The sequence below is a fragment of the Hypanus sabinus genome, chromosome 27 (genome assembly GCF_030144855.1).
Source record: "Hypanus sabinus isolate sHypSab1 chromosome 27, sHypSab1.hap1, whole genome shotgun sequence".
Lineage (NCBI taxonomy): Eukaryota > Metazoa > Chordata > Chondrichthyes > Myliobatiformes > Dasyatidae > Hypanus > Hypanus sabinus.
Genome location: NC_082732.1, coordinates 21,818,675 through 21,842,048, shown reverse-complemented (window position 1 = coordinate 21,842,048; position 23,374 = coordinate 21,818,675). Strand labels below are relative to the sequence as shown.

General features: G+C 41.4%; 1 protein-coding gene across 2 annotated transcripts in view; it reads right to left on the bottom strand.

Annotated features, from left to right (window-relative positions):
• Nucleotides 1-23,374, bottom strand: part of ccdc30 (coiled-coil domain containing 30) — a 117,405-nt gene that overhangs the window by 91,690 nt on the left and 2,341 nt on the right. For both annotated transcript variants that reach the window (XM_059951886.1, XM_059951887.1), the window contains exons 2-3: nt 5,289-5,474; nt 2,525-2,645 (exon numbers count right to left, since the gene is read on the bottom strand). In XM_059951886.1, coding sequence (XP_059807869.1) covers nt 2,525-2,645; nt 5,289-5,474 — 307 coding nt within the window. The remainder of the gene's footprint in view (nt 1-2,524; nt 2,646-5,288; nt 5,475-23,374) is intronic.

The window sequence follows — 23,374 nt, the reverse complement described above, 5'->3', positions numbered from 1 at the left end:
TGAAAGCCGCAGTTTATTAAAGAAGAAAGATGCATAGCAAGGCAAATATAGCTCCTCCTGGTTTAACGATGGACACTTCTCGTTTTTAGTTTTCTAGTTTTCCTCTGATGGATCGGAGAGTCGGCTGACAGCTCACCCCAACTCCCCCTCCCTCTGTAGAACCACTATCAGTTGTCCCTACTTACCGTCTAACCTGGGTTTCAACTCGACCATACGAACTACAGCTCCCACAATGCTCATTGGGACTGACAGACTAAACGCAGACACGGTCCCTTTCCGTTGGTGTGGGTGGGTGGTGTTGACGGGTTATCACATGATATGTTTGAAGAAGCTGAGCATTTCCCAGTTTAAACTTTTGGAAATACTGTTCAGTTTCGTCCCTAGCTCTGACTGCAATCTGCTTTTCAGTCATGGATCCATTTCTATCCTGCAGTTCCAACATCAATTTTTTTTTAAAGTGGTGCCCCCTCAGATTTTTGTAATTTATGATAGTCAGCTTGAAGATGAACACTAATATAATTTTAGACTACTTGCATCACATAGGAATTAAGAGGAACAAGAAATTAACTTTCATTGAATATAATGTGTTTAATTGCATAACAGTGCTGACGCTTTGTAATAGTTCAACTAAGCTAAAAAAAATTTTGTTGATCTTTTGTGCGAGTCTTTTTGCTTACATTTCTAACAATAATTAGCCAGCATCGATGGATTCCAGCTGCCCTGATACTGTTTCTACATGATTGAATATCCCATTGAAACCTTCCAGTGTACTCAGATACAAAGCAGTAACACCAAAGCCTCTAAGATGCTGACTATTCTTGATGATGTGGTTGGTGCTCTTGTAAATGGACATTACCGCTGTCCTTTGACTGCAGCAAAGGGTTTGATGGGTGTCTCGAAGCACGTCATGATGATAAGATTTATTTGTCTCTTATTGATGGGTGGCAGTGAGATCTGTCCCAATCCTGCACATGCTGATGGTGATAAGTGACCGCTTGAAATAGAGCTCCCTGTCCTTTTGCTTCTGTTGGTGTCCCTGCTGAGGCTGGTCTTCCGCATGCATCGTGGTGTCGCGTCCTGATTCCCATGATGGTGGATCGGCTTTCGGGTGAAAACGGAGCCATTGATTTTGGCAAGTGAACAATTTTATACAAATGTATAACCCTGAACTTTGCCTGCATTCTGTAAGTTAGTGCATTTAAGTCGATTTAGCCAAAAAAAAATGCCGCTGAAATACACCATTTGCGCTAACTGGAGGTCACAAACAGACAAACAAAGCATGAGAGCTTTAGTAGTATATAGATGGCGAAGCATTAGTAGTGACCTATCGAGAATCACTAGATTCTGGAATGATTCCAGAGGAGTAGAAGATTGCAAATGTCACTCCCCTCTTTAAGAAGGAAGGGAGGCCAAAAAGAAGAAAATTATAGGCCAGTTAGCCTGACTTAAGTGGTTGGAGAGATTTTGCAGTCTATCATTAAGGATGAGGTTTCAGGGTACCTGAAGGCACATGGCCGACATCAGCATGGTTTCCATAAGAGGAAATCTTGCCTGACAAATCTGTTGGAATTCTTTGAAGAAATATGAAGCAGGATAGACATAGGCGGGTCAGTTAATGTTGTTCACTTGAAATTTCAGAAGGTCTTTGACAAGGTGCTACGCATGAGGCTGCTTAATGAGATAATAGCCCATAGTATTACAGAAAAGATTTTAGCATGGATAGAAGATTGCCTGGCTGGCAGAAGGCAAAGAGTGGGAATAAAGGGGCCTTTTCTGGTTGGCTACCAGTGACTAGCGGTGTCTTGCAGAGGCTGGTATTAGGTCTACTGCTTTTCATGTTATATATTAATGATTTGGATGATAGTATTGATGGCTTTGTGGCCAGGTTTGTGGACAATATGAAGATAGGTGGAGGAGCAAGAACTCTGCAAAAGGACTTAGACAGACTAGGAGAACAGGCAAAGAAGAGACCGATGGAATATAATGTAGGGAAGTGTATCAATGCACCATCAATAACCCTCGGAGACGAGAGGCGAGATATAGGCTTTTATTGGCTGGAAGAAAGAACAAGCAGCAATTGACCACCACACTACATCCTGGAGACTGAGGCCGGAGCGGTGTCTCCAATCGCCTTTATACCGGGGTCCGTGGGAGCAGCCACGGTCAGTGGGAGGAGCCACAGGAGCAGTCAGCAAGCAGGGGGGCATGTCCAGACAGGTATATGTAGTTCACCACAATGGTCATGCACTTTGATAGAAGGAATAAAGGCACAACAGGGCTTTATTAAGATCAACCTAAGCTTTGATTCCATCCCCATGAGTCAGCTTGCTGAAATATATTAACCATAGTTAAACATTACTAACAGACAGTTGTAGACAAGAAAGTTACTGATAACAGTGAATATGAGTAAGGAAAGAGGTAATGGAAATGTGAGCACATCTCATCTAGAAGGCCACAGCTTCTAACAAACAAATCCATGGCACAATGACTGTGTGTCAAATTAGAAAGGGCACCATATTCTGACCTTGCTCCAGCTGCAGCTGTTGCAGTTTTGCCTTCAGTAATTCATTCTCCCGCTCATATTCGGCCATCACTGCCTCTTGTTCCACTGATAAATTGCGTATATGATCCACATAACTATCCACCTACAGAAGGAAGACCATTCCCATGTCACTTTTAGGCAATCTAGTTATGACTACCTAAGAGAGAAAATGAAAAAGAATCAAGTAACTGTAGCCCGGTTAGAAAATGTTAGGATTTATTATTAAGGAAGAAGCAGCAGAAAAATAGTTGATTTTAATGATAGGTTATATTCAACCTACTTTTCATGGGGAAATTAAGAAAATGAGGTTTAGGAAAATGAGAGGGTAATCTCAAAGAGACATACAAGAATTCAAGGGGGCTGGACAGAGTAGATTCTGTTGACAAGTCTACAGCAGGAATGTATTTAACTCAAAATAAATCAATATTGGATCAGGTGATTCTGTAAGGGCCCTTCTATAGTTTTCAAATTTACAATTTCATGTCTCAAAAAAAATGTGAGGAACAATAGAGACTTCAAATTTTTTACTGAACTTCTAAAACAAGTCATGAGCTGAAGGAAATTCAGGAGCTATATTAACCTAAGGAAAGGAATGGAGTTTTTAGACCAGGCAGCGACATGTGTTGTGGAATTTAACTTACTGGTCTCTTCACTAAACACTTGAGCTCTGGCTTTCAAAATGATTTAAAAGTTGACAAATAAATACTAACCATGGGTACACCAAATCTAGTTATGTAAGCAAAAGTTTTTAAATGCATTAAACCTCAACACTAGAGGAAACCCCACTCACCAACTTTTAAAAAATGCTGATAAATTCAGAACTTTTCCCTCAAAGCATTTTTGTTGCAATAACAATCAAACATCAAATTGAATGGCATTTCAAGAAAGACAATAGACTTGTACACAGTATTGACCAACTTACAAACCTGCAAGAAAGAGATGGAATAAAGATAGTTGCATCACGGGGCAAGATTGCATTAATTGAAATGTGATTCTTATTTTATAATTTGGATCAAACTTTAGCAACTCACAGTGAAGGCATAGAGAGAATTGATCCATCATATACTCTTTTGACAGATCAAGCAGCAAGTGGGGTTTAAAATCAGATAGAAATAAAGAAGGCTGATGTAAATATGTTTCAAGTTAAATGAGAAGAATGTGTTAAAGTGAAGAGTGTACAGGTGTTTATACAGAGAATAAAGCTTGGAAAGAACTTTGTGTTCAACTGTTTTGTGAACCATCCCAGATAGGTTTGAGTCAGCTTAAGGAAAGTGAAGTCAGTCTAGATGTGAAGATGTTTACCCTTGTGGTAAAGAACTGAGGAACTTTCTGTCATGATGAAGTCATTCACTTAAGACTGTGATGAAGGGGAAAGATGTAATTCTTCGTAATTCTCTACTCCAAATATACATGATAGCTAAGTTTTTTGGACCATTGAGGAATCAAGGCTAATGGGGACTGGGTAAAAATGGACACTTGAGGCTAAAAATCAACTTCAGTGAATGGTGGAGCAGGCTGAGCAACCAGATGACTTAGTTGCTTGTATTCTTTGCATTTTTGATTGGTACTGGGTGTAAAGAACTAAGGCTTAAACAGAGGAAACAGGAATTTTGGCAACAGTGAGAGATTAAGTGGTGTTAGAATTCCAAGAGATTATTGAGACTTTATACATGGTGAGTGATGAGCTCAGATAATCCAAATAAAACTTGCAACTTTAACAATGGTGAAGAATTCCCAAGCAATTCTAAACCACCTCGGAGGCCACCATCCCAGGACCATTATGTACAGTTTTACTGTGTAGAAACTTTTAAACACTATGATTTACTGAACAGTTGAAGAAATCTTAACAACCAACAAAAAAACACTTTTCCTTTCAGAGTAAGAAAACTGAGCTGGAGAAGTTAGCACCATCTGAGGAAAGAACTAAGAACTCAATTACCAGACTGGATATAGTGAGTACTTTTGAAGAAGGAAAAGAGACACCAATCAACACAGATTCAATGGTTAGCATGAAAACAATTGCTCATATATACTTCGTCTAATAAGGTTCCTTAAGGTTATCATAGCCAGGGTTGTGGCGGGGGGGGGGGGGGGGGGGGGAGGGTAGTGGTGATAAGCTCCTATTGCCTACTAAATGCTCCTAATGGTATGTGTTTCAAATAGTCCCTGACAACCATCCAACTCCTGGCCTTCACATGTGGCTTAGCTACTAAGCCTGGCAGTATCATTTCTACTGATGGGAGAAGGAGCAAAGGCAGGTTACTGCTGGCTTAAAACCAGTCACTTCGGGCAGATGGGGCTCATCAGCCATGGTTGACAGCTCATCTAGGAGAAGAAAAACTCAGATCTTAAACTTCCTCTGCTTTGCGGCTATACCCATTCATGGCGAAGGCTCCAGGACTAAACCTCAAGGAAAAATCTGGAGCTGGAGTTCTATGTTGAGCTCAACACTGACTGGCAACTCCTGTGACACTTCTGGTGCCAAACTGTATCAGTCTCTGCCGTTCATTTGGATTCATCAGCTGCGTGGAGAGGGGGAGCCTGCTGTATGAACAACAGCTTTCTCTGCATATCATACTGCCTAGATTTGCATACTGGCTCATGTATTATGTAGACAGCTAGGGTGCAGCATCCATTGTCAACCCTGACCAAAGGAGGGCCTCTAAAGTCCAATAAAAGTTGCAGATAAGAATAAAGCTGTTACAAGGGAACCTATCACATAAAAGATTTTGATGACAAATATCACCTCTTTCATCTCAGCAGCTTGTTGTTTTTGCAGATCTTCCAGATCCTGTTTGGTAGATTGCAACATGGCCTCAGACCGCTGATATATACGCCAGAGATGACACAAATACTCATTTCCACTGCAGGCATTAATGTTAATTCCATCTTCTCTCAGTCTATTTAGTATATCCTCCAATTCCACTTTCTCCTGAAAAGAAATAGCATGAGTCAAGGACAGTTTACTAATTTTTGGAGAAGAGTTATTTTATACAGTGAAAATCTAATTTTCTATTTATTCAATATATTCAATATTTAAAGATGTATATGATGTGATTCTTTCTATATTCATAATAAAATTGCATTTCCTTAGTTAATCTTCATGCAAAATTGTAAAGGGTCTTCACTTCCATAGTGCCTTTAACCAATGTCCCAATACCACATTCTATTATTTATATTGACAACTAGGTTCTTTCCCATCAAGTACTTGACCCGAATAAGTGATGCCAAATTTACTGATAATTCAGAAAGAAAAAATGCATCTTTACTGTGAAACTGATCATATGAATGTCATTACTGTTAAGGCAACACTGTTTTCATCATCTACAGTTTCATTATCTTCAGATCTGAAACACGTTGTTCTCTGAAAAGGAGAATCATCTTGATACAGAGGTCTATACCATTGTGGACTCTACATTATTTGAACTGGAACCACAGCCTCTGAAGATATACTGCTCAAATTCTCATTTAACAAAACCCTCTATACCTGATCCATTATCAACATCAATTTGTATCATTAAAGCTTTAATTTATGCAGTAACTTTCTTGCCAGCTTCCCCAAACCAACTCTCCAAGATTTAGAAATCCTTGTATGCTTCTCAATGCCTGCCAAGCTCAGATACTGATAATTGAAGTTTAAAATTGCTTACTTTGAAATCTCACTGAAATAGGTATCTAAAATAGATTTTGAAAAAGCACTGGGCAAATACTTAAATACTGATATTTCTAAACCCATCGTGGCTCTCATAAAAACATTCTTCTAAATAACCTAGAATCTCAGAATATGTCAAAAAGATAACAATCTCAGAGTTAAGAAAATAATCTAGTAATGTTACATAGAAAAAATTAAAACCATCTGAACCAGGATACGGTGTTATAACAATAGCAACAAAAAGCAGGCATAATGCGTTTAAAGTATGTACACCATTACCTAGAGGCTCTCCCAATTAGCAATGGTGCATTGAAGTAACACTGTGCAAATGGCAGCCTCTACATAGCTGGTGGAATAAACCGAAGTCAATAATAATGAGACTAGTCACAGTCAACATGGACTTATAAAAAGAAATTCATATTTGATATATCTGTTAAGAGTTTTATTCAACTTGTAATTAGAAGAATAGATAAAGGACAAGAAGTTGAAGGGTTGAAATTGGACCTCCAGAAGCCATTTTGTAAGGGACCTTACAAAACAAAATTAAACAAAATTAGAACATATAGAATTAAGAGTAATACTAGTATGGAATGAGGAATGATTAATGAACAGCACATAAAGAAGATAAACAAAGTAGGACAAGCCTAATTCTTCACCTAGGTATTATGGTCTTTCAGTGCCAAGAGATGGAAAGGTGTCGGTGACACAAGTGAGACTGCAGGTGTTGGAAATTAGGAGCAATACTCACAAAATGCTGAATTGACTAAGCAAGTCAAGCAGCATCTATTGAGAAAATGAACAGTCAACAGTTCAGCCCAAGACCCTTCAGCAGGGCTGGAAAGAAAGGGAGCAGCCAGAATAAAAGGGGGAAGTCAGTAGGGTGGGGAAGGAAGAGAATGAGATGAGAAATTGAGAGGGATAGGTGGAGGAAGCAAAGGGGTGAAGAAGTCAAACTCTGATAGGAGAGGACAGTAGATCATGGAATTAAGGAACTGACATGGAGAACAAGTGGGAGGAAGATGAAGATAATGGGCAGATTATGAGGGCAGGGGACAAAAAGGGGAAAGAATTACTTTTGCTTTTCTTTGACCTTGTTTTGACAGGGATAAGGGAAATAAGGCTAATAGGACAATCAAAGGGGACTAGCTATTAGAAGTTAGAGAGACTGATGTTGACGCAATCAGGTAAAAAACTACCAAGACAAAATATGAGATGTTGCTCCATATCTATATCTGACAATGGAGGAGGACTTGTCAGTGTGGGAATGGGAAGTGGGATAAAAATGGCTAGCTACAAGGAAATCCTGCCTGTTGCAGTGGACAGAGCAAAGGTGTTTCACGAAGCAATTCACAAACCTATGTCAGGTATTGAGAGGTCTTTTGCACAGATTATTGTAAAGTAACATACAGGTACAGCAAGTAACCAGAAGGCAAAATATTTCTATGGAAGTAAAGTACATGTGCACAGACACCATTCTTGTAATATTTGACACCAGACTTGTAATATTACGTACAGAGCTGGGCTTCCTACCTGTGACCGAGAAAGCATAGCAATGGCTCCCGAGATTAGTTCCTGTGATGAAGATTTTGTCCAATGCATTGAAATTAAATAAATTGAAACTGCATTTTCATGATTTTAGGAAAAGATACATGATCAGATTGAATCAGCAAAATTCTTATGGGGCTTGAGAGGGTAGGTGAAGATTTGATGTTCCCTTTACATTGTATTGAACCAGGTGTCACCATCTCAGAATGAGCTGGCCATTCAACATTGAAAACGGCATGAAATTTCCTCCTTCATAGAAGAATCTTCAGAATTCTCAAACCCACTCTGAAGATTCAGTTATTAAGTATGTTTAAGGCAAAGATCAATAGGCATTTAGATATTAAAATAATCAAGGTATATTGTTAGTACAGGAAAGCAGTCCAAAGGTAAAGATCAGCTGTTAAGTTACTGGACAGAAGAGCTGGCACTATTTCTACTTCTTCTTTGTTCTGCCCTTATAGAAAACCATAATGAGTAGTGAAAGAGTACAAGTAGAAGAAGGAATGGCCTAGAGTGTGTGGTGGAGTCAGATGGTAATGTGGAATCAGGGGGCATAAAGGGGAACAATATTGAGATATCAAGTATTAAATATATTACTTGTGGTTCAGAAATGGAATGGATGGTAGAGTTGAAGAGGAGTGGATGCACTTGAGGAGCAATTACACAGAATTTCCAGCATAATTGTCAGACAAGCAAGTAGGAAGCCTGAAAAACATTAGCACTATGTTTTAAAAATACTGAATTTTCTTTTATATGCTTTGAAATATCTTGAGCTTGTGAACAGACGTAGATCATGGGAAAGATGAAACATTTTAAAATCTACAAAAACCATCCTGTTCATGTCTCAGAAAAAAAGTTTGAAATCCTAGTCCAATTACAATCTTCTCAGCTACTCCCTCAATTTGAACCCTTTTGGTACATCATAGATAATAGAATTAGGGATAGGCTATTCAACATCTCATAGCAATTCCACTATTCATTAAGATCGTGGCTGATTATTTGATCCAAGCAACACTTTCCAACACTAACCCCAGATGTCTTAATATTAAAAAGAAAGCTAAAGAACTGTGCTCAATAATTAAGTATTTGCAGCATTGTTAGATGTCTCTCCTTCATTGGCTGCTCAATTGCTAGTCAAGTCAAATCAAGTTACTTTTATTGTCATTTCGACCATAACTGCTGGTACAGTACATAGTAAAAATGAGACAACGTTTTTTCAGGACCATGATGTTACATGACACAGTACAAAAACTAGATTGAACTACATAAAAAACAACACAGAAAAAAACTACACTAGACTACAGACCTACCCAGACTGCATAAAGTGCACAAAATAGTGCAGGCATCACAATAAATAATAAACAAGACAATAGGGTAATATAATCACAAGACAAGACAAGGCTAACATAATGACCCTCATTCATAAATCCATTTTTCGCTATATCTACTATTTGGCCTAAATTTCAAGCCCTGGGCATGCATTTCATTCTTTCAGCTTGTTCTTTGCATTATTGCTCTTTCTATACACCATCTCATTCCCTCAGTTTAACCTTAAAAACTTGTAAAACTTCCATCTGGAAGTAACTAATACCATTGTCTGTTTGATGTCTATTTTTGAATTCATATATTAAATGCTTAATGACTTTAAGAAGATTTCTAATTTGGGTATTGAGCTGACTATTCCATAAAAACTTTAAGAAATACAATCTGAAGAGACTCAGATTACTTTTATCAAACTTTACTACCAAAAGTAACTCTATAATGAATAAATCCACAGAATAGTACTTACAGAAATGGTCAATGACACTGCCATATTCCAGTGCAGCTCCTGCAGCTATCCAAGGTACGCTGTATCAGGCACCTTACACTTACAACTTCTTACTATGTGGCACAGTAAATATAACACTGGGATGGACCAGAGTGTTACCATGGAGTAGCTCCATTTTACCCACACTGCAGTGGTAGGAGTGCTATTTGGACTAGTAGTAACATGCTCTTCTACAATATTGAATTCTAAACCCTATATCTGTACAATAGTAAACTTAATTGCAGATTAATCTTACATCAAAGCCAGGGTTAGAGCAGCATGGGGTATTCCTGCACAGTGAGTTTTAAATCCTGTAAATGAAGCACTAGCATTCTACATCCAGATTGCATTGATACTTTGCATTGTATAGCCAAAGACAATAGACAACAGGTGCAGAAGTAGACCATTCAGCCCTTTGACCCTGCACTGCCATTCTGAGATCATGGCTGATCATCTACTATCAATACCCGGTTCCTGCCTTGTCCCCATATCCCTTGATTCCCCTATCCATAAGATACCTATCCAGCTCCTTTTTGAAAGCATCCAGAGAATTGGCCTCCACTGCCTTCCGAGGCAGTGCATTCCAGACCCCCACAACTCTCTGGGAGAAGTTGTTTTTCCTTAACTGTCCTAAATGACCTACCCCTTATTCTCAAACCATGCCCTCTGGTACTGGACTCTCCCAGCATCTGGAACATATTTCCTGCCTCTATCTTGTCAAATCCCTTAATAATCTTATATGTTGCAATCAGATCCCCTCTCAATCTCCTTAATTCCAGCGTGTACAAGCCCAGTCTCTCTAACCTCTCTGCGAAAGACAGTCTGGACATCCCAGGAATAAACTTTGTGTATCTACGCTGCACTGCCTCTACAGTCAGGATGTCCTTCCTTAACCCTGGAGACCAAAACTGTACACAATACTCCAGGTGTGGTCTCACCAGGGCCCTGTACAAAAGCAAAAGGATTTCCTTGCTCTTGTACTCAATTCCCTTTGTAATAAAGGCCAACATTCCATTAGCCTTCTTCACTGCCTGCTGCACTTGCTCATTCACCTCCAGTGACTGATGAACAAGGACTCCTAGATCTCTTTGTATTTCTCCCTTACCTAACTCTACACCATTCAGATAATAATCTGCCTTCCTGTTCTTATTCCCAAAGTGGATAACCTCACACTTATTCACATTAAACGCCATCTGCCAAGTATCTGCCCACTCACTCAACCTATCCAAGTCACCCTGAATTCTCCTAACATCCTCATCACATGCCACACTGCCACCCAGCTTAGTATCATCAGCAAACTTGCTGATGTTATTCTCAATGCCTTCATCTAAATCGTTGATGTAAATCGTAAACAGCTGCAGTCCCAATACCGAGCCCTGTGGCACCCCACTAGTCGCCACCTGCCATTCCGAGAAACACCCATTCACCGCTACCCTTTGCTTTCTATCTGCCAACCAGACCGGATTTCCATAGCATTAAAAATAAGTTGTAAAAGATGGAAAAGTGAGGTAAAGGACAAGAGATTTCTGAATCCCAGCTGTCAATTAAATATTGCAAAAAACTACAGCTTTAGAGTAGTTCAGTATTCTCCTCAACATTTTATAATTCTCTACAAAGCTTAGGCTTATTACAACTTTAAATATGTTACCATGCATCCTCAGAATTTTGGGGTCCACTCTCTCGGCCGAAAACATCGTCTGTTTACTCTTTTCCATAGATGCTGCCTGGCCTTCTGAGTTCCTCCAGTATTTTGTGTGTGTTACAAGAACAAAATGTTGGTGTTCCTCGTTTAACCGAAGATGGCAAAAGTCATCTGAACACTGAACACTGTTTCAAACAAGAGAAAATCTGCAGATGCTGGAAATCCAAGCAACACACACAAAATGCTAGAGGGACTCAGCAGGCCAAGCAGCATCAGTGGAAAAGAGAACAGTCAAGGTTTTGGGCTGAGACACTTTTTTTTGTCTTCCATACAAATGAAAATGGCTCCTCTGTATTTTTCCATTTACAGGACATTGTTTCCTCTCTTACTCTGCTAAATCCAGGTGGTGTCCTGCTCTATATAGGACTCAATGCCTCAGCTAGATTATTAATACGAAACAAAGACAAAAAGACTTGTACATATTGCTTTCTTTGCAATTTCAGTATGTTCTGAACTGTATCAAGTGTCCCTGAAGTGCAGACCACAAGGATTGCTCTGGTTCATCTCTATCTCCTCCAAGTACAAATAAGTATGGGCAATAAACAATTGCCTTGCCAACAACTACAGCAACATACCATAACAAAAGGATCGACTCTAATGCAGTAAAGCATTTTAACATAACAAGCTCCCGCAGACAGCTTCGCGATTAATCACTAAATAATCTTTTTAATTGATCAAGAAACTAGAAACTACACCTGAAGTCTAAAAACCAGCCAACAGCACAATTCTTAAATAAAGACAGAAAACCTTGGGAAAGACTCAACATGAGGAGCAGCAACTATGGAAAGAGAAACACTTAGCACTTAAGGTCCAAGATACTTCATCGGAGTTGGGAAAGTGAGAAAAAAGATATTATAAATAGCAGAAAAGACAGAGAAAATGGAAGGGTTGAACGGGGGAACTTATTTCATAAAATAAGACAGGATGATTAAAAATGTTAGTTAAGCTCAGGATCAGTACCTTTGTGTGTAATGTGTTGTTTATGGTAAGTCTGCAGGATATGCACAGCAGATCAGAAAATACAAAAAAAATTGGGAAAAGGAGAAAGGAAAAAGTCAAGCCAAAATAAAGGTAGACAAATATGCCCAGTTCTAATACACGCAGAAAGAAAATATTAGTCAACTATTTGGCGAGTTTGATACTGAGTCCTGCAGGTTGCAGTGTCTAGACAACAGATGAGGTGTTGCTCCTCAAGTTTGCATTTTGTGAGGGCTGGCCATTTTTGCCTACTAGCATTTTGTCTGAAAATGTCCTCTCCCCTCCCAACATCCCCCACCCCCACCACTGTATTATTTTCTTTTGTTTAGTCTGGTCTGCTGGTTTATTACTATTAACACAAATAATGAATTTTAATTACTGGCTTTTTAGTTAACATGTTTCAGGGGAAAGAAAATTGGTGTACAATGTACACTACTAGAGAGGTAATGATGGGTACAATTTGACATCTTAAGTGTAACAAATGTATAGTTAACCATAATTGCTTTATCATACTGCCACAAGCACTAATAGGTCACTCAAATGGAGCCTCAGAAGCTGCAAGAAATAAAAAAAAAGTGCAAAGCACAGAAAACCAACAAAACATTTACAGAGAATCCCCACAATCTAACAAATTGCAGTATTCAAGCACATTGACACACCTTTTTGATTAGGACACCAGGATAGAACCCCAGCCATGAAAGAGTTGCAAATCCTTAGACAAGTTAGAACATGTCAATTAAAATAGCTAACGAGCATATATCGATTTCTTAGCATACTATACAACAGGAACATCAGACTAGCATGCTCAAACGTGGGTTAATATTTTACTGTGATTCAATACACATTTACAAATTTCCCGAGAAAAGGATTGTATGAACATTCCCTTCAAAGTAAAAAGAAAGATCAGATTCCAAATTCATTTGTTAAAGGAACTGTATTATCCACATCATACCGTAGAGATGTGTGGTGGAGTGAATATACTGGTTGTATCACAGCATGGTGTGGAAACACTAATGTCCTTAAATGGATAATCCTACAAAAAGTAGTGGATACAGCCCAGTCCATCATGGGTAAAGCCCCCCATTACCATTGAGCACACCTGCATAGAGCACTCTTGCAGGAGAACCACCACCACCCAAGCCATGCTCTCTTCTCGTTGCTGCCATCAGGAAGAAAGTACAGGACTCACACCACCAGGTTCAGCAACAGTTATCACCACTCAACTATCATGATCTTGGAACTAGTGGGATTAGCTTCACTCGCCCCATCACTGAACTGTTCCCACAACCTACGGATTCACTTTCAAAGGTTCTTCATCTCGTGTTCTAGATACTTATTGCTTCTTTATTTACTATTTATTTTTCTTTTGTGTTTGCACAGCTTGTCTTTTGCAGATTGGTTGTCCATCCTGCTGCGTGTGGTCTTTCATTGATTCTATCATGGTTCTTGGATTTACTAAGTAAGGCCAAAAGAAAATGAATCTTGGGGTTGTTTATGGTGACATATATGCACTTAGATGATAAATTTACTTTGAGCAGAAGCTACCAGTCATTTGAAGATTAGAGATAATATTTTAAAATTACATTGCAGCAAATAAGTCAGTATTCCTCCAAGGAAGAAGCCTCTAACACTAATGAGAGAAAGCCACGTTTTTAATGGAAGGGAACTTTAAGTCTGACGGCAAAAATAAACCAAGATAGATTCCTTCTCTGTTGCAGTTTTCACCCACCATGGCAACTTGAGAAGTGAGCTATTGTCACCTATTGTCACCCTCCAGTCTATAAGGTCTGGAGGTTGAATTTCTAGTTGTATTGTAATACCTCGCACCTGACTGCTTTGTCATTATCACCATGCAAAGAACAGAAACACTAATACCGCAATAAGATCTGAAATGGTAGATTAGATTTGTCTGCTGCAGTCTCTAGAATGGAACTTTAAAAAGTTGACACAGGATTTCATAAATAGTCAATCTAGATATTGAGCACTCTTTTAAAGATTGCTTACATCATGCTTTAGCCATATACTCTAAGATAGTACTTAGAGACAATTACCTCAGTAAAATTTGTTTTGTTTCTAATGCAAAGCGGATAGGGAAACTTTCATTGATGTCCAACTAATACACAAAACTGCACATGTATTTACGCCACAAAGACATGTTACATTAAAAGAGGTCAATGAGTTTGTTATGTCTTTGAGGGTGTATGACTGGCCCATCCAAACACTTTCATCCTCGAATTATTTTATGCCACCTTGTGTTTAATATCCAGTTCAATTCCCTCATGCCTTTGGTCAATGACATTGAAATATCTATCTTTTTTGGGTTCAAGGATAATTTCTAGCTCAGATTTCTTTCATTTTCTCTCAGCTACTCTTCATAACCTCTTGTGCTCGCAGACAGAATTGTTTAACCATGACGATATTTTACTAAGTAATTTTTTTAAACCATAAGGAAGGTCACTATGTTTAATATGGTTGTCAAGTTGTTGTTGAAAGAATCAACCATTTCATTTACTGAGCAGTTTAAGATAGTCATCAGGAATCATATCAGGTGCAATTCCACACCCTCCTCACACACATTCCTCTAGAAATTTACATATTGTGTCTCTGTAGATGCATTTACAGTCTCCAGATAAAGCAGAAAAGAGTTCTGCCTGACATACTACAAGATCAACAGCCCTACGTATTTGTTGTTCAGGTTCTTTATTACAAACAAGAGGTAGCACCACTCTGCTTCTCCTTAACTTTACCTTCCACCCAAGTTCCTGTTAAAAATCCTGGCCCCTCTTAACCTTATTCCACACGTTTTTGCCATTGGATTGGGTGATAATGGGAACAAAGATCAGGTAACATGGTGGAATGACTACATTGTGAAAATGCTTTAAAGTAGAAGAAATAATATAATTGAATTCTCCATTTAGTTTTTCTAGTAGAGGAAAAATTGAGTAAAAGACTCATATTTTAAACTTAAATAGGAGCAACTGAGCGGCCAGGAAAGCATTAAAATAAACTGGCAACTTAGTTTAAGGGATCAGTCAATCAACATGCTATGGCAGATATTTTAAGGGAGCTCAAAACACACAGAATGAATATATTCCCCTAGAAAATTTTAAAAATTCCAGAGGGAGAATCTACCATCCAAGGTAGATTGAAAAAGTTAAAGACAGTATTAAACTTAAAGAGAATATTTAAAAAGACTGAAACATTACCAAGAATAAAGAAATTAAGTAATAGAAATAAAAATAGATAATATTTTTGAAAGAAAAGTTAACAAAGTGCGGGTCAATCCACAGTAAATCACTCTGGAAAATCTGATGGAAATCAAGGATATTACCGATAAATTTGCTAATCAGGATACAAGTGACATCCCACAGACAGCTGCAAGTCAATAATTAGAAGTGAAGGACAAATTCAGGATAATTACAATCACCAAGGAGTGGCACTGAACAAAAGTGTGGGAGCTACCCTAAGAAGGCTGTCATAGGCTGAATCAGTACACAGAAGGGAGACTGAAAATCCGGTTGAGTAGTATCATAACAACCTCTCACACAATGCCTGCAAGAGCAAGGATCTGATTATAGAGGAGAAGGAAACCAGAGGTCCATAAGCCAATCCTTATCGGAGGATCAGAACCAGAGAGAGTCACCAACTTTAAATTAAGTGTTATTATTTCGAAGGACTTGTCCTGAACCCAGAACGCAAATGCAATTATGAAGAAAGCATGGCTGGTTGCACCTCTAATTCCTCAGGAGTTTACAGATATTTGTAATGATATCTAAAACTTTGACAAACTGCTATAGATGTGTGGTGGAAAGAATATCGACTGCTTTCATTCCAGCCTTGTATGGAAACACCAATGCCCGTGAATGGAAAATCCTTCAAAAAGTAGTGGATAGGGCTCAGTCTATCACAGGTACAGCCCTCCCAACCATTGAGCACATTTACATGAAACACATGTATTATTATTTCTTCTTTTTACATTTGCACAGTTTGTTCTCTTCTGCCCTGTGGTTGAATGCCCTACTTGGATGATCTCTCATTGATTCTGATATAGGTACTCTATAGATTTTTTGAGTATGCCCCACAAGAAAATGCATCTCCGTGTTGTATATGGTAATATATAGGTACTCAGATAATAAAATTTGCTTTGAACTTTGAAGCTCCTGGGACCTGATAGACATCAGGAAATTGCTACTGAGACAGTTGAGCACTTGATTTTCATTTTCCAACTTCCCCTATACTGTATTTGGAGAAGGTTCCATTTGATTGAAAAATAACAAATGTAAATCTTGTTTACAAATGTAAAAATGTAAAAAGGGAGATAAGAATATGAAACTCCAAGCAATTTAGCTGAGATTTGTTATAGGTGTTACGTACCCCGTAACTGGGAGTCTTACCAGCAAAGATAGAAGTGTCCGTTGGAGTCTGGTGATACTATTTTCAACAATACTTATTAGCAAAAATATACAAAATAATATCAATGTGAATATACGTTAGCAATACTAAACCTAAGAGTGCAGGTATAATAATAATCACTAATGAAACAAGCTCTATCGTTGTCTAGGGGATAATGAATTGTCAGGTGGAAATATAAAGTTCAGTTCAGTTCATGCAGGCTGAGGTAGTTGTTGATGTGTTGCAATTGTTGGAGAGGGAGAGAGAGAAAGAAAACGGGTGAACAGTAACAGCTATTATCTTGCCAACCTCCCTTTACAATTTTGATCCGTCGATGCGTTGTTGTTGTGGCCATTCATGTATGACCCCTCCGTCCTTTAACTAGACCATTCTTCTGTGGTGGACTCGTCACCCAGGCAAGGGTGGACACACATACAAGCCCCCACCGGTCTCGCTACAAAACACTGAGTTAAAATTTACCAACCCTTCGTTCGGTCTCCGATCTCCCACCCTATCTCGTGGGGGTTCTGATGCTCACTAGCGTTTCTCCTGGTGCGTCTGAGGGGTGTTACCCCAGACCTCACTTTTATCCCCACTCACAGGGTCTCAGGTGTTAATCAGGTTGGGATGATGTAACCCATCAAACCAGCCCACTCTGGTTGCCCCCTGAGGGGTTTCAATGAATAGAACAGTACCAAGTAAACAATCTTTCTCCACAAGACAATAGCAGTAAATCAATCAGTAGGAGACGTTCCACCTTAGCTGTGTCTCTCTCTCTCATTAACTTTCAGGAGCTGTTATCAATAACAACTGCCCTGGCAGCTTTCCTTTGTCTCTCTTACTTCCTTGATAACAGCATCGAAATAGTAGCGATTTGCGATTCTCCAAAAAGGGGGGGGGGTATGGGCAACTCTGCACCCTTCTGCCCAGAGTTGTTCATCCTTCGTAACACCCCCATCCTTCTAAGAATTTTCACCAAAGGGGAAAATTAACTAATACAGAGTCTTACAAAATTACAGAATCTAACAAAATACAGAAGAGTTTTTTTAACTACAGAGCAATACAGATATACATTCAACTTAGCATCTAAACAGTTAGCGATTACATTGTCACTTCCTTTAATATCTTAATATCTTGTACCTTAATAAATTCATGCAGCATCAGACTCCAATTTAATAACCACTATTTTTATTCCTTTTCTTCAGCAAAAACAAAACTAAAGGGTTGTGATCTTAAGTATATATTACAAAATGTGAACCAATACATGTGTCATTATTCTGTAGTACATTACTAAAGTTTATGCAAATACTAATTTTTTATTTTACTTTTAAACTCAACAGTCAATCTTCCATGGTGTTGTCTTTATTATTTACATGCTTTGTTGAAATCCCTCAAAACCAGATCCTGTTATTTAAAGTGGCATTTTGTCAATCTTTGCCTCTTTTCCATTTAACTCTCACGTGGTTAGCTTGCTCACCAGTGTGGAATAGGCTTTCCCATACTCCTTTCATAGGAGTTATTTTATCAACAATGTTTTCCAAACTTAGCCCATCTTCTGAACTTCCACACAATTCTTTATTTTTAAGCAAGTCATTAGTTTTATCTTCAGGACCCTTCATTTTATTAGTTTTCAGTTTAACACCTGCAAGTGGTTTACCTTTAAATTCCAAAACAAACTGTAATTGATCCACAGGCACCTTGTTAACAAGCCATTGTTCCTTCAGCCTGGTTACTGCTTCTGAAACCAATCCAAACTTTAAATTTTCTTTATTTAATTTAGGCACTACACTTTTCCCTTCTCCTTCAATAATAATATTCACATCACCAGCTCCCATCTCCTCACTAACTTTTAACACACCTTCTAACACAAACAACTGAGAATTCTCACTTCCCACTGGTACCAAGGTTAACCCTTTCTTCACTGAACCAAGTCCATCTGAACCAAAAGGACTGCATTCCTTTTCAACTAAATCAGATACCTCAGACTTTTTCTGAGTTTCATTGCTCGGTTCAGTACCATGTGCATCCACATCTTGAACACACTCAAACGGGACGTCTACCTCTTCCAGGCTTTCCATACCAATCCCTTTTTCAAATTCTAAGTTCCCCTGATCCTCCCAGTTACTCTCTGGGCAACTCCCATCCGCAGTAAACTCAACCCTGCGGGTTAAAACAATTTCATCTGCTAACCCAGCAGACTCCTTCAAGGTAACGGCATTCTTTTCATCTAGGACTGCCCTCATGTCATTATCGGGAACACAATTAAATTTTTCAACTTCTTCAAACAGTTCCGTCAAGCCAGACAGATCATCCATGTCCAACCCTGGACCTTCTAACTGCCTTATCTGTTTCTCATCTTTACTCTGTGCCTCTATAAATTCCCTCTTGGCTAAGGGTAGGTCTACCTCCTCTCCTTTACTCTCTTTCACCTCCCTATTCTCCGTTTTACCATCCCCTAACCCCTCTTGGTACAGGGTCGGTAAAAACGTCTCAGCCAAATCGACACTGGACTGATTTAAACTGGTCTCTTTTTCAGCTGCCTTTCTCGACATGCTGCGAGTGATCGTGCATGCAGGATAGATCTTGGAATCTAGGGGCAGGTCCTCAGCCTTTACAGGCTTGCTCATCAGCTTCCTTGCTGAACACACCTCACCCCCTGCTAAATCATTACCAAGAAGGACGTCCACGCCGTCTCTCGGTAATTCTGACCGCACCCCTATTTCAACTGGTCCAGATACCAGGTCACAACTTATAATGATCCCATGTAAAGGTACAGCTTCTGTCCCTTTTCCTATGCCTCTCAAAACTACCTCTCCAGTCTTAGGACCAAAATCTAGAACCTTACTGATCCTCACTGGAACTGGGGTTTCTCCCTTTTTCACAGACACGGTCCCTTCTGAAATAAATTTCTCATGCCCCTCTCGTGTTTTATCTACCTGGGCCTTTGTCGTCAATTTGCTGATCGACACAATACACCCTGTAGGGACTGCTGCGTTCCCTTTTCCTGTCTCCTTCCTCAGAGCAAAGCACTTAGATGCAATATGACCAACCTTTCCACAGTTAAAACAGGTCAAGCCAGGAACCCTCCTGCCAGCCTGCCTTTCTTCCTCCTTCCCTTTACCACTAGCTCCCGGCTTATTTTCTACCTCAGCCAGCGGGCCTTCTCTACCGTCCCTACAGTCTTTCTGGTAACTCTTATTCGAGGAAAACTTTGTCTTGTGGGTTAGGGCATATTCATCTGCGAACCTGGCAAATTCTGATATAGACTTATTCAGCTTCTCGTTCAAATACATCCGGATATCATCCGAAACACAACCTTTAAATTCCTCAATCAGAATTAGCTCTCTGAAATGATGGAAATCCTCCTCCACCCTTTCTGCCGCACACCAACGATCTAAGAGCACACCCTTCTCATAGGCAAACTCTGCATACGTCTGATTCCACACTTTCTTTAAATCTCTGAACTTCTGTCTATATGCCTCAGGTACCAACTCGTAGGCCCGAAGGATACCCTGTTTTACTTCCTCATAATTTGCAGACTTCTCCACAGACAACGCCGCATATGCCCATTGTGCCTTCCCTTTTAACACACTTAGTAACAACGCCACCTACTGATCTCTGGGCCACTTCTGATTCACCGCCACCTTTTCAAAATGCAAGAAATAACTATCAACATCTGTCTCCTCGAATGGAGGTACTAACCTAAACTCCCTACTAACATTAAACTTCTCCTCTCGGTCTGCCCCGGGACTCTTCTCTCTTGCTTTAACTTCTCCATTTCCAGCTCATGCTGCCTTTGTTTCTCCTTCTCCTCATACTTCCTGTTTTTCAGCTCTTTCCTCCTTCTCAGCTCTTTCTTTCTCCCTTTTCACTTCTAACTCCTTTAGCTGGAGCTCATACTCCCTTTTCTTCTGTTCCACATCCAGCCTCAATTTTTCCAACTCTACCTGAGCCGTCCCAATAGCTAGTACCTTTTCAGGGATATGTTCCAATACCTCAGCCGAAAACACATCCTTCTCAATATAATACTGATGTGGCCCTCCACATCTCCCACTTTTTCATTGATGACCTCACCTCTGTGAGATTTAATCCTTTCGCAATATTTACAGCCCGATTCACTGGCCCTCCAATTTGGTATCAAATCCCGGACGAGCCCCCAATTTGTAAGTACCCTGTAACTGGGTGTCTTACCAGCAAAGATAGAAGTGTCCGTTGGAGTCTGGTGATACTATTTTCAACAATACTTATTAGCAAAAATATACAAAATAATATCAATGTGAATATACAGAGAATATACGTTAGCAATACTAAACCTAAAAGTGCGGGTATAATAATAATCAGTAATGAAACAAGCTCTATCGTGGTCTAGGGGATAATGAATTGTCAGGTGGAAATATAAAGTTCAGGGGAGAGAGAGGGGGGGGAGAGAGGGGGGGGAGAGAGGGGGGGGAGAGAGGGGGGGAGAGAGGGGGGGGAGAGAGGGGGGGGAGAGAGGGGGGGGAGAGAGGGGGGGGAGAGAGGGGGGGGAGAGAGGGGGGGGAGAGGGGGGAGAGAGGGGGGGGAGAGGGGGGGGGAGAGGGGGAGGGAGAGGGGGAGGGAGAGGGGGAGGGAGAGGGGGAGGGAGAGGGGGAGGGAGAGGGGGAGGGAGAGGGGGGGAGAGGGGGGGGAGAGAGGGGGGGAGAGAGGGGGGGAGAGAGGGGGGGAGAGAGGGGGGGAGAGAGGGGGGGAGAGAGGGGGGGAGAGAGGGGGGGAGAGAGGGGGGGAGAGAGGGGGGGAGAGAGGGGGGGAGAGGGGGGGGAGAGGGGGGGGAGAGGGGGGGGAGAGGGGGGGGAGAGGGGGGGAGAGAGGGGGGGGAGAGAGGGGGGGGAGAGAGGGGGGGGAGAGAGGGGGGGGAGAGAGGGGGGGGAGAGAGGGGGGGGAGAGAGGGGGGGGAGAGAGGGGGGGGAGAGAGGGGGGGGAGAGAGGGGGGGGAGAGAGGGGGGGGAGAGAGGGGGGGGAGAGAGGGGGGGGGAGAGGGGGGGGGAGGGGGGGGGGGAGAGGGGGGGGGAGAGGGGGGGGGAGAGGGGGGGGGAGAGGGGGGGGGAGAGGGGGGGGGAGAGGGGGGGGGAGAGGGGGGGGGAGAGGGGGGGGGAGAGGGGGGGGAGAGGGGGGGGAGAGGGGGGGGAGAGGGGGGGAGAGGGGGGGAGAGGGGGGGAGAGGGGGGGAGAGGGGGGGAGAGGGGGGGGAGAGGGGGGGGGGAGGGGGGGAGAGGGGGGGGAGAGGGGGGGGAGAGGGGGGGGAGAGGGGGGGAGAGGGGGGGGAGAGGGGGGGGAGAGGGGGGGGAGAGGGGGGGGAGAGGGGGGGGAGAGAGGGGGGAGAGGGGGGGGAGAGAGGGGGAGAGAGGGGGAGAGAGGGGGAGAGAGGGGGAGAGAGAGGGGGAGAGAGAGGGGGAGAGAGAGGGGGAGAGAGAGGGGGAGAGAGGGGGAGAGAGGGGGAGAGAGGGGGAGAGAGGGGGAGAGAGGGGGAGAGAGGGGGAGAGAGAGGGGGAGAGAGGGGGGGAGAGAGGGGGGAGAGAGAGGGGGAGAGAGAGGGGGAGAGAGAGGGGGAGAGAGAGGGGGAGAGAGAGGGGGAGAGAGAGGGGGAGAGAGAGGGGGAGAGAGAGGGGGAGAGAGAGGGGGAGAGAGAGGGGGAGAGAGAGAGAGAGAGGTAACAGCTATTATCTTGCTAACCTTCCTTTACGATTTTGATCCGTCGATGCGTTGTTGTTTCACGTATGACCTCTCCATCCTTTAACTAGACCATTCTTTTGTGGTGGACTCATCACCCAGGCAAGGGTGGACACACACACAAGCCCCCACCGGTCTTGCTACAAAACAGAGTTAAAATTTACCAACCCTTCGTTCGGTCTCCGATCTCCCACCCTGTCTCGTGGGGGTTCTGATGCTCACTGGCATTTCTCCTGGAGCGTCTGAGGGGTGTTACCCCAGACCTCACTTTTATCCCCACTCACTGGGTCTCAGGTGTCAATCAGGTTGGGATGATGTAACCCATCAAACCAGCCCACTCTGGTTGCCCCCGAGGGGTTTCAATGAATAGAACAGTACCAAGTAAACAATCCTTCTCTGCAAGACAATAGCAGTAAATCAATCAGTAGGAGACGTTCCACCTTAGCTGTGTTTCTCTCTCTCATTAACTTTCAGGAGTTGTTATCAATAACAACTGCCCTGGCAGCTTTCCTTTGCCTCTCTTACTTCCTTGATAACAGCATCGAAATAGTAGCGATTTGCGATTCTCCAAAAAGGGGGGGGGGGCAACTCTGCACCCTTCTGCCCATCAGAGTTGTTCATCCTTCGTAACATAGGGAACATGTTTGAAGCAAACATTGAGGATCATTCAGTAAAGTTCGAGGTCATGACCAATTTATTAAATTTCTTTGAAGAAGTAACATTTACACTGAAAGTACAGTAAGATTTCTAGAAGGCTTTGATGTGGTTCCTTATCAAAAGTTATTGTAGAAAGAAAAGTTTACTGTGTAGGCTGTAAATACATAGAACGTTGGCTGGTTAATAGGAAACAGTAATTATGAATAGATTTGTTTCTGAATGGCAAGGTGCAAAAAGGTGTAGCACAAAGATTGATGTTAAATTCTCACCTTTTACAAAGTATATAAACAACTTGGATGACAGCAAGACAAGAAATATGAATGCTAAATTTGCTGGTAAGATAATAAGGTCAAAAATGTAATACAATGCAAACCAATGTGAGAATGTACAATTT